Source organism: Oratosquilla oratoria, chromosome 21 (assembly GCF_046742065.1).
Source record: "Oratosquilla oratoria isolate Oo_2021 chromosome 21, ASM4674206v1, whole genome shotgun sequence".
Taxonomy (NCBI): domain Eukaryota; kingdom Metazoa; phylum Arthropoda; class Malacostraca; order Stomatopoda; family Squillidae; genus Oratosquilla; species Oratosquilla oratoria.
This window is the reverse complement of record NC_134797.1, coordinates 60,281,702-60,293,629: the sequence shown is the minus strand read 5'-3', so window position 1 is coordinate 60,293,629 and position 11,928 is coordinate 60,281,702. Positions and strand designations below refer to the sequence as shown.

The 11,928-nt window shown below is 41.5% G+C and overlaps 1 protein-coding gene across 1 annotated transcript in view; it reads right to left on the bottom strand.

Moving 5' to 3' along the window:
• Positions 1-3,054: 3,054 nt before the first annotated feature.
• LOC143036977 (uncharacterized) overlaps positions 3,055-11,928 on the bottom strand; it is a 69,809-nt gene continuing 60,935 nt past the window's right edge. The window contains exon 8 of the mRNA XM_076205063.1: positions 3,055-3,954. Coding sequence (XP_076061178.1) covers positions 3,821-3,954 — 134 coding nt within the window. The 3' untranslated portion in view covers positions 3,055-3,820. The remainder of the gene's footprint in view (positions 3,955-11,928) is intronic.

Sequence of the window (11,928 nt, the reverse complement as noted above, 5' to 3'; positions counted from 1 at the left end):
AGAGAGAGAGAGAGAGAGAGAGAGAGAGAGAGAGAGAGAGAGAGAGAGAGGGGGGGGGGGCAGAAAATGGGTGATTGGCCCCCTCTTCTACCCATTTATTGGATTCATAACCCCAATGCTTGGATTATGAAAATCCTAACTACAGACTGGTTCCACCAGTGCTTCATTCCAGAAGTCAAACAGTACTTCACCTATGTAACCTAGATTTCAGAGTGGTTTCTGTTGGACAGCAAAGAAGTCACAGACTGGATCTTTGTGATTAAATATGTTTATAGTGTGTCTAAAAAGAGTGTGGTTTAAATGAGTTTAAAGTGTGGGAGACTTACTTTAAGGAATCATATATATACATTACATATACCAAGGCTTTTTCCCCCTTACAAGGGAGGTAGCCAAAAAGGAAAAGGCATAAAATCATTCCCACCCATTCCATCCCTGAATACACTCCACACCCTCCCTCTTATCTTAGCACCTCCTGGATGACAGGTCATCCCTGCACCTTGTCCACTGCTCTGGGTCAGAAGCAGTGTCGCAAGACACAGCACATCCACAGCAAGGCTGCTTCATTAAATCGGTGACCCCCCCCCTCTCCGTCCCCCCATGCATAAAAGAAGACGGGGAGAAATCCCTTCAGGCTGCATCAAATTTTGCTCACACATACTACCTCGCCCCCCATTCCACCTCATGCATCACATCATCCATATACATCCCATACATATATATGGGATATATATATTGTATACCATATACAACTTTAAGGAATGGCGAGAGACAAAAAAAAAAAAAAAAAAAAATGGGATGGTTGCTATATCACAGGGATTCTGGAATGTAGTCACCACTATAAGTGGAGGATGACTGTACACAGGAGAGGAGCAACGCTCATTTAGTCACTTCATATACTCTCCAATTGTTCATATCCAGCCTCAAATATGTACACTTCCAACATTGTCCATATTCCTGATCTCGAACAACAAACCTACTTTCCAGCCTTTACTATTTCTCTTAACCCCTTCCATACAATAATGTCTACATAGGCGCCATGAATGAGTAGGTATATGAGGATGCCAGCATTGGCATCTTGATTATATTTTGTAGCTATAGCTGATTGACCCCCATATTCTGTGAACTGGCTTGATCATATTTCATGTGGTTATTAATATTCAGAGTGGAAGAGAACAAGTAATATAGATGTAGTTTTATTTTATGACTATTGAGATGCATCATCAAAACATCATACATCAGACAGCTGATGCTGCCCACAAGAATTTGACTTATATTGAAGAGGTTAATAACTGTATCAAGTTTCATACATTCATATACCAAGGCTTTTTCCCCTTTACAAGGGAGGTAGCCAAAAAGGAAAAGGCATAAAATCATTCCCACCCATTCCATCCCTGAATACACTCACCCCTCATGCATCACATCATCCATATACAACCATTCTCCATTCACCCCTGTCTTCTGTCCTCTCCCGTCCTTCCTTAATAGACATTCCCCTCTTCCTCAAAGCCCCCTTCACCCCATCCACCACCTCATCCTTTGGACATCCCCTCATGTTCACTCCCTCCACATCTGCCTTCCATACCTCTTTTACTAGTCTTTCTTCACTCATTCTTTCCATGTGTCCAAACCATCCTAATACTCTTTCATCAACCCTATCTCCCAACTCCCTTTCCACCCGTTCTCCTCCTCGCCTCTTCATTTCTCACTCTATCTAGCCTAGTAACCCCTATCATACTTCTCAGACACCTCATCTCAAACACATTCAAACTCCTTCTCTCTTCCTCTCTTATGTTCCATGTTTCTGCCCCATACAGTGCTGTTGGCACAATCACTCCTTCATACAGTCTCCTCTTAGTATCCATTCCCAAATGTCTATTCCACATTACACTCTTTAATCCACCAAGGCATTTACTCGCTTCTCTCAATCTACATTCTACCTCCACCTTTTCCTGCCACATTTGCACCCAAGTATCTAAAACTATCCACTTCCTCCAGTCGCTCTCACTTAATGCTCACTTCCAGTCTACTGCCACTTTCACCCCTTGTACATCTCATCACCTTACTTTTACCCACATTTATCTTCAGCTTTCTTCTATCACATACTCTCCCAAACTCTGTCACCAACTTCCTCAATCCCTCCTCCGATCTTGCTACAAGCACAGTGTCATCCGCAAACAACAGCCGGCTCACCTCCCACTATCAAGTTTCACTGACAGGAAACATGGCGTTCCAACATTAACAATCACTGGTCCTTGGGCCCTTCCAAAGATCTCTGGGAAGAAGCATTAGACTTGTTTGTGTTGTGTTTCTGTCACTAGTTGGGAGAATGAGGAAGAACAAGAGGAGGAAGGGCAGGAAGAGGCTGACTACAACAAGGATGGTGAGTAGGAGAGGAAGGAGAGTTGTTGTTGGTTGTCAGCTCTCATTCTCTGAGCAAGTGGAGAACATAAATTTAAAGCCGACTTGTGCCTATTGCTTGGGGGGCTAAATCATCTATATGCAACTACACGCCAATCAGCTTGAAATCAGTTATAGGTAAAATCCTTGAATCAATGCTAGCTAATTGAATTGGAGATCACATTGAGACAATTTGATTCGAGACTCACAGCATGGGTTTTCCAAGGGTAAGTCATGTGTAACTCCTTTGCATGCCACTACATAATCCATTAATGCCTTATCAACCATCATTCCCTCCACCAACTTTTCCCACATATACTTATGCTTGACTCTCTCCTTAAACAGCGTTTACTATCATCAACTTCCTTTCTAAATGTTTCCAACATCACCTCTCCACTAAAATTCTTACCCATCATCCCAAACCTCCATACTACTCCATCTACTACTCTAGAATTTAGATCCTCCATCACTACATTCACATTCTTCCCAAAAATCCCTTAGCACTTGTTTAAATCTAAAAAAAAAGCCTTCCTTTCCTCTTCACTCTTCTATTGGGTCCATGTGCACTCACAAAAAACCCTCATCTCCCATCCCAGTTTTACCTTCACCTGAATTAGCCTTTGATACTTTCAACTCCACAATGAACTTCCCTATCACAGCACTTTCCAGCAGGGCCACTTGTTCCCTCATCACATCTAACATTTTCCCCACCACACTTCCAAATTCAAAATCACTCCTCCCTTTCACTTAGTTTCAGTTAATCCTAACACATCCATCTTTCTCAAAAACAAATTGCCAATCTCTTCCCTTTCACTCATTTGTATCACAGCCATGCACATTTATTGACCCTACTTAGGATTCTGGTTGGACTTCTTGCCACACCCACTGTCTTCACTCCTAAAAGGATGTGAACAGAGCATGATCCCTAGTCCCATCACCCCATCCCACTTTATTGTACAATTTGTGTGGGAATCACAGTAGCAGAATCCCCCACCACCACCAAAGAGATCTATTTATATAGCAAGGGCCACTTCTCCATTACAAGGGATTTTGCCAGCCAATGAGGTTGTCAAAGAAATGGTAAAGGACAGTTTCCAAGGGAACAACATAAAGGAGGAACAGCTGTAGTAGAAAAGTAGCATTATTCCTCTATGAACAAAGATTTTACTCTAACAAAAACAAATGATGTGCAACTCCAGCCAGTGGGGGCACCATTTATGTTCCTGACATACATCACTACTAGGATGAATGAAACAGCTATGCAAACTTATTTACTAATCATTCCAAGCTCATGAAGAGTGATCAGTGATTTAAACACATAAATAAAAAATAATAACACTGAATAAATCCTTCATGTATGTTCTATAAAAAAAAGAGCTAAGTTCAGGATAAATGTCTGCATATTCAGTAAAAGGAGCCCTTTTTAAAGCTTGAAGTCCTTTTTAGTAACATGTGAGCTGAGCTGCCACTCTTTGGGAGAGCTTCCAAATCTCTTAAAAGTAGGACTTGCTATACAAATGTGCCATTCCCGGTCCAACACATCTCTCCATGCCAGAACTGTAAACAACACATTATTCATTAAGTAATACACTAAATATAAAATTTAATGCAAATTGTATATATTTTCATCAATAATAATTTATTCACACACTAATATTGTTACATATAAAGAAATTAATATAGCTTTCACATCTGAACATCACAATATAGTACTACGAGGCTGAGAATAGCAGATACACATGGCATTAGATTTACTGTTTACCAAAGAACCTGATACTACTGGCCCTTTTAAAGAGTAACCACTTAGCACAGGTACAGCATTGCATGTTTTCATTTGTACATACATACATATACCAAGGGTACTTTCCCCCTTACCAGGAAGGCAGCCAAAGTCAAAAGGCATAATTACATTTCCACCCATTCCACTCCCATCCACCACCCACCCCTCCCTCCCTCTCATCTTGGTTCCTCATGACAGGTCATCCCTGCATCTCACACCTATCGCCCTGGGTCAGAAGCAATGCTGCAAGATACAGCACATCTACAGCACAGCTGCTTCATTTAATTGGTGACACCCCCACCTCTGTCCCCTCATGCAGAAACACTGAAGGCAGGGAGAAATGCCTTTGGGCCATGTCAAAATATCATTCACACATAACCACTCCTTAATAGGCCCCCAGCATTCCTTTCCATGTATCACAGTATAATCTATATACAGCCATTCTCCACTCACCCCTATCTTCTGCCTTCTCCACTCCTTCCTCAACAGACATCCCTCTCTTCCTCAATGCCTCTTTCACCCTATCCATCCATCTCATCTTTGGTTGCCCCCTCATATAACAACATGCGCCACCACTTGCTATTCACTTCAGGTATTTACAACAATGAAAGCCTAACAAGGTTTTGTACCAGCTTCACCACTGGTTACAAATTGAGCACGGGTCTCTGAGAAAAGTTAGGTAAGTACAGCAATTAACAGTCTACCTAGATTCTTCAGGAGTTAGTTCAACTCCAAGTTGGACACTTTTGAAGCTCCAGTAGTTCAGTCAATATAGCACTGGCCTGACGTCAAGAGAAGCCTCAACATGAGTTCAAATCTACATATAACAGGAAATCAATTATATAGATTAAGTTGGAACCATAGATGAATTTGAGTCTAGGTATGTTAGAAAATTAGAGAATAGCAGATGGGACCCAACAAGTGTTGCTCCTTTCCTGTATACTACAATTAGGTAAATACAGTTGGTAGCATGCTTGGCTCAAGATGGTATAAAAGCCACACTACCAAAGGTTCAAATCCCGTAGGCAGACCTATTTAATCAAATTGTCAGTACAAGCATATATACTCATCAAGAGGCTTCCCTCAATATGGATGCAACGAAAAACACCACAATACATGTACTACAGTAAGTTAATATCAAGAGACCAAACATTCTCTTTTGAACATCCACCAGGTAGTATAATTGGTAGTGTCCTCAGTTCAAGATTAATCCTACACTCCCAAGGGTTTGAATACAGTAGGCAGAACTATTTTATCAAACTATCAATACAAGTATTTACCTAGTTGTATTTACCTAATTGTATTTTGCGGGAAGGGGAGTTATGCTCGTGGTGTCCCGCCATTGTATCTCACAGTGTCTAGTTTGCTTTTAAACTCATGAATGGTTTTTGCGCATACTATTTCATTATCCAGTTTGTTCGAAGTGTCCAAAACTCTATATGGAAAACTGTTTGTTTTTTTCAGTTCTCTTCTATAGCTATGTTTTTTTATTTTCTTTCCATGTCCTCTTGTGTTTCTCTTGTCCCAGTTAAGTAAGTCCTTTCTATCAAGTATCAAGTATCTCTGTGCCTTTCATGATTCTGTAGATGGTCAATAGGTCACCTCTCTCTCTTCTTTGCTCCAGTGTCGGTAACTCCAGTTTAGCCAATCTCTCCTTGTATGATAGGTTTGCAAGTGCAGGTGCCATTTTTGTAGCTGCTCTTTGGATTCTTTCTATTTTCTTTATATTCTTTTTGGTACTGGGGGACCACAATGTCGCCGCATACTCTAGTCTAGGCCTTATCAATGTAACCAATATTTTTTTTATCATGTCTTCGTCCAAGTATGCAAATGCCACTTTTATTGATCTTAGCAAGTTGTAAGTCTCCCCGACAATTTTGTTAATCTGTTTATCATAGGACAAGTTGTTTGTGATAATTACTCCCAAATCTTTTTCAGATCCTACTTTCTTTACTTCCTTGGTTCCAATTGTATATTTTCCTGATATTCTGTTTTTGCTTTTTCCAAACTCCATTATGCTACACTTCTTAGTATTAAAGTCCACTTCCCATTTCTGACTCCAGTTCCATACCCTATTCAGGTCTTCTTGCAGTGCTTCACAGTCCTTATCAGTTTCTACTTTCCTTAACAGTTTGGCGTCGTCAGCAAAGCTCATGTAACAGTTCACATCCTCGTCCATGTCATTCATATAGATAGCAAACATTATTGGTGCCAGTACAGATCCTTTCAGTACTCCCCTGATCACCTCTTTCCAATCTGAATATTTTTCTCTGAGCACTGCTCTCATCTTTCTACCAGTCAGGAAGTCCTCCATCCATTTTAGTAGGTTCCCTTGTATTCCTCCTATATGTTCCAGTTTTTTTAGTAATTTTCTGTGTGGTACTTTGTCAAAGGCTTTTTGCAAGTCTAGGAATGCACAATCAGCCCATCCATTTCTTTCTTGCACTATGTCTATTAGCCTTGAGTAGAAGCATATTAAGTTTGTGGTGCATGATCTTCCTTGTCTGAACCCGAATTGTCTTGGGTTTAATATGTTGTTGTCTTCCAGATGTTTTACCCATCTATTTTTGATGATTTTCTCACAAATTTTGGCTATAGTGCTTGTTAGTGATACTGGCCTATAGTTGGTGGGTTCTTCCTTGTTTCCTCCTTTATATTTTGGTACAATGTTAGCATTTTTCCAGTCATTAGGTATCTTTCCTTCTATGAGTGAGCTATTCATTATGATGTGTATTTTGCCTGTTAGTTCTTCTTTGCATTCATTTAGAATCCAATTTGCAATACCATCCGGGCCATGTGATTTTCTGACGTCCAGTATGTGTATGTATATGTTGGTTCTCTTGCATACACATGATGAAAAAACAAAACTCTAATCTGTCCAAGACAAGAATATGCATCAGTAGTATGGTCCCCACACAGAATGAAACAAATTCACAATTTTACACAAAATGCACAAAACACACAACACTGCAAAGCAAGACTGCACTGCAATCACATTTGTGGATGCGAAATGAACAAAGTGGTATGTTGAATTCTACGACAGGTGGCACATTGATGCTGTGGTCGCTGAGCCAATCAGTGACGAGGATACTTTTACCTATACAGGACAGGAGCAATCCTAGTTGGGTCTCGTCTCCTATTCTCTAATTTCTTTTATATTATCTAGACTCAAATTCAAGTACAGTTCCAGCTTGATTATCCTTGATTTCCAATTATACTTACATTTTAACTTGTGTACTGTTTGAGCTTGATCTATCTCACTTCATAAGTTATTCCAAGTATTTACACACCTACCCAGAAAACTGGATTTCCTCACATGCTGCTCTCCTTACCTCCTCATTCCTCACTCTATCCAGCCTGGTATATGTAAATACCAAAGGCTTTTTTCCCCTTACATGGGGGGTAGCCCAAAAAGAAACCTAGTAACCCCTATCATACTTCTCAGACATTTCATCTCAAACACATTTAAACTATTTCTCTTTTCCTCTCTTATCTTCCATGTTTCTGTCCCATACCGTATACGGCAGAAAACAAGTATTAAAGTATGATTATTAATATTTTTTTATGTATTTGAAGTAATGTGTTTTAGGATAAGAAAATATGTACTGACTATATCATACTTATGCATGTAGATTTGAGTACTGTACCCTGATAATGTTGAACAACAACTTACAAGCATTTCTAGATACAAATGGCTGTTCAAACATAACTTGTTCATGAGTTGAGGAGTGTCTGTACTTACTAATTCATTAATATTTTAGCATACATACATATACCAAGGCTTTTTCCCCCTTACAAGGGAGGTAGCCAAAAAGGAAAAGGCATAAAATCATTCCCACCCATTCCATCCCTGAATACACTCCACACCCCTCCACCCTCCCTCTTTTCTTAGCACCTCCTGGATGAAGGGTCATCCCTGCACCTTGTCCACTGCTTTGGGTCACAAGCAGTGTCGCAAGACACAGCACATCCACAGCAAGGTCGCTTCATTAAATCGGCGACCCCCCCTCTCCGTCCCCCCATTGCATAAAAGGAAAAGACAGGGAGAAATCCCTTCGGGCTGCGTCAAATTTTGCTCACACATACTACCTCACCCCTGTCTTCTGTCCCCTCCCGTCCCCTCTTCCCCAAAGCCCCCTTCACCCCATCCATCCACCTCATCCTAAGACGTCCCCTCATGTTCAATCCCTCCACATCTGCCTTCCATACCTCTTTTACTAGTCTTTCTTCACTCATTCTTTCCATATGTCCAAGCCATCCTAATACTCTTTCATCAACCCTATCTCCCAACTCCCTTTCCACCCTTGCTCTCCTCCTCCCCTCCTCATTTCTCACTCTATCTAGCCTAGTAACCCCTATCATACTTCTCAAACACATTCAAACTCCTTCTCTCTTCCTCTCTTATGTTCCATGTTTCTGCCCCATACAGTGCTGTTGGCACAATCACTCCTTCATACAGTCTCCTCTTAGCATCCATTCCCAAATGTCTATTCATCATTACACTCTTTAATCCACCAAGGCATTTACTCGCTTCTCTCAATCTACATTCTACCTCCACCTTCACTCCACCTTTTCCTGCCACATTTGCACCCAAGTATCTAAAACTATCCACTTCCTCCAGTCGCTCTCCCTTAATGCTCACTTCCAGTCTACTGCCACTTTCACCCCTTGTACATCTCATCACCTTACTTTTACTCACATTTATCTTCAGCTTTCTTCTATCACATACTCTCCCAAACTCTGTCACCAACTTCCTCAATCCCTCCTCCGATCCTGCCACAAGCACAGTGTCGTCCACAAACAACAGCTGGCTCACCTCCCACTTTTCTCCATTTTCTTTAAACATCTCCAATCCCTGACCTACCACCCTTGCATTTACCTCTCACACTACCCCATCCATGTATAAGTTGAACAGCCAGGGCGACATAACGCATCCTTGACGAAGTCCCATCTTTACCTCGAACCACTCACTCTCTCCATTTCTAATCCTGACACAAGCTCTACTACTCTCATAAAAACTCTTGACAGCTCCCAGAAGCTTTCCTCCTATCCCGTATATCTGCATAACCTCCCACAGTGCCTTTCTGTCTACCCTAACCTAAGCCTTTTCCAGATCCATAAAAGCCCAAAAAACATCCTTCCCCTTTCCTATAGCTTTCTCACATATCTGTCTTACCACAAAGATCTGATCTACACAACCTCTACCCGTCCTAAATCCACACTGTTCCTCACCAATTACTCCCTCTGTTCCTCTCCTAATCCTCTCAATCAAGATCCTCCCATAAGCCTTCCAAACTACACTTAACCACTTCCATATGGTGATGCCTACGTAGGCGGCATGAGGAGTAAGTGGGTACTCGATGATGCAGACGTCGCCATCTTGATTATATTTATTGTAGTCGTACCTACATAATTTCCATCCTCTCTAAACTGGCTTCATCAATTTTCTATGGTTATCAAAATACACGGGTGAAAGAGAACGAACGATTGAGCACTGACTTTATTTTTTATAATGCGATTATTATGACGCAACATCGCACGTCGGGCAGCTAATGCTGCCAGACGTGCGATGTACCCTGGAGTGAAGAGGTTAACAAGCTAATTCCTCTGAAACTACTACATGCACACTTGTCCCCTTTTCCCTTGTAATGAGGAACTATACAGGCACTCCTCCAGTCCTCTGGCACTCTACACTCTCTCCAGCAAACATTAAATAACCTCACCAGCCAGTCAACCATCACTGTACCTCCTTTTTTTTTTAGACATTCTGCATGGCATCCATCCAGACCAGGTGCCTTACCTGCTTTCATCATCTTAACAACTGCCTTCACTTCATCCTTCCTTATTTCTCCTCCATTTTCCTCACTCATCACTCTCATTTTCTTAGCATTTCCCACTGCAGCTATCTTTCCCTCCCTATCCTCCTTCACATTTAGCAACTCCCTAAAATATTCTGCCCATCTTCCCCTTACTGCCTTCTCTTCCATTATCATCTCTCCATCTGCACCTTTTACCTTTTCTTCTCTACTTGATTCGCCTCCTCTTCCTCTCTTAATTTCTTTCCAAAACATCTTTTTATTACTTTCAATTTTTTCTGTCATACTCTTACCCCATTTCATATCTGCTCTCCTCTTTGCCTCCTTTACCTTTTGCTTTACTTCTCTTTTCTTTTCTTTGTACCTCTCATATGACTCCCTCGTCCTATTTTGTAACCATTCTATTTCGTCCTATCCTTCTTGTTCCACACACCATCTTTGCACACTTTGCGACTCCCTCATTGAACCATCCCCATTCCTCCTCCACTCCTAGCTCTACTCTATCCTTCACTCCCTCCCACTCCTCCTTCAGCTTCTTTTTGTACTCCTTCTCCTTTTCATTCAAAGAGTTCACTCTAAGCACCTCCCTACCTTTTGTCCCTTTCCTCCTTCTCCATCTATCCTCCACTCTCAACTTACCTTTCACCAAAAAATGATCTGATATCCCCCCACCCTCTCCCCTTAGCACATGTACATCCTTAACTCTTCCTATCATGTGAGAATAAACACCTTGTGAGATCGAAACCTTTATTAGTACTACGTTTCGCTTGTTACAGCTTTTTCAAGTACAGACATGACACACACAAGCGAAACGTAGTACTAATAAAGGTTTCGATCTCACAAGGTGTTTATTCTCACAGTCTTGTCGGCTTTTGCCATTGTGATTCATCTTCCTATCATAGTCCTATTTACCACTACATAATCCATTAACGCTCTATCTACCACCCTTCCATCCACCACCCTCTCTCATGTGTACTTATGCTTGACTTTCTTCTGAAACACTGTATTTGCTATCATCAACTCTCTTTCTAGACACATTTCCACCATCAACTCTCCACTACGATTCTTTCCTGGACTCCACATTTCCCAACCACTCAATCAATTGGACCATTTCCTACCCTAGCATTAAGGTCTCCCAGTACTATTACATTGACATTTCTCCCTAAATCCTCTGTGCACTCATTTAGATCTATCCAAAAGGCCTCCCTTTCTTCTACACTCTTCTCATTGCCAGGCCCATATGCACTTACAAAGACCCACATCTCCTGTCCCAGTTTCACCTTCATCCACATTATCCTTGACGAAACCTCCTTCCACTCCACTACACGTTTACCTATCTCTTCACTTACTAGAATAGCCACCCCTTCCCTCCTGATAACCTCCCACTTACACTCCCAAATTTACACTCACCTTTCCCTTTCAACTTAGTTTCACTCAAAGCCAACACATCCATCTTTCTTCTCACAAACATACTACCTATCTCTTCCCTTTTACTTTCATCTGTACCACATCCACGCACATTAAAAGACCCAAACCTTAGGGTGCTGGTCCGAAAACTCCCAGACCCTCTTATGCCTTTACTTTTTCTTTTAGGAATGTCCCCTGTGGGGCTACAAGAAGGAGGCCTAGTCCCAATCCCCATCCCTTTCTTCTCGCCTCTTACGATCCAAGTGGGAATACTTGGTGGCAGTGTTCTTTTCCCCCACCACAGGGAATTCCCCCACAGCAGAAAAAGGAATACTTAGAGAAATGGTACAGGACAGCAACAAGGGGTTGGAGGACAGCATAACGGAGGGAAAGTCGTAGTATAAAAGTGTCATAATTTCTCTATGCACAGAGTTTTCCTCTATCATGGACAAAATTATGTGTGGCTCAGGTCCGTAGGGGCGCCCCATATAGACCCTAAAGTATCAACTGCATGCTACTTTGCCACAA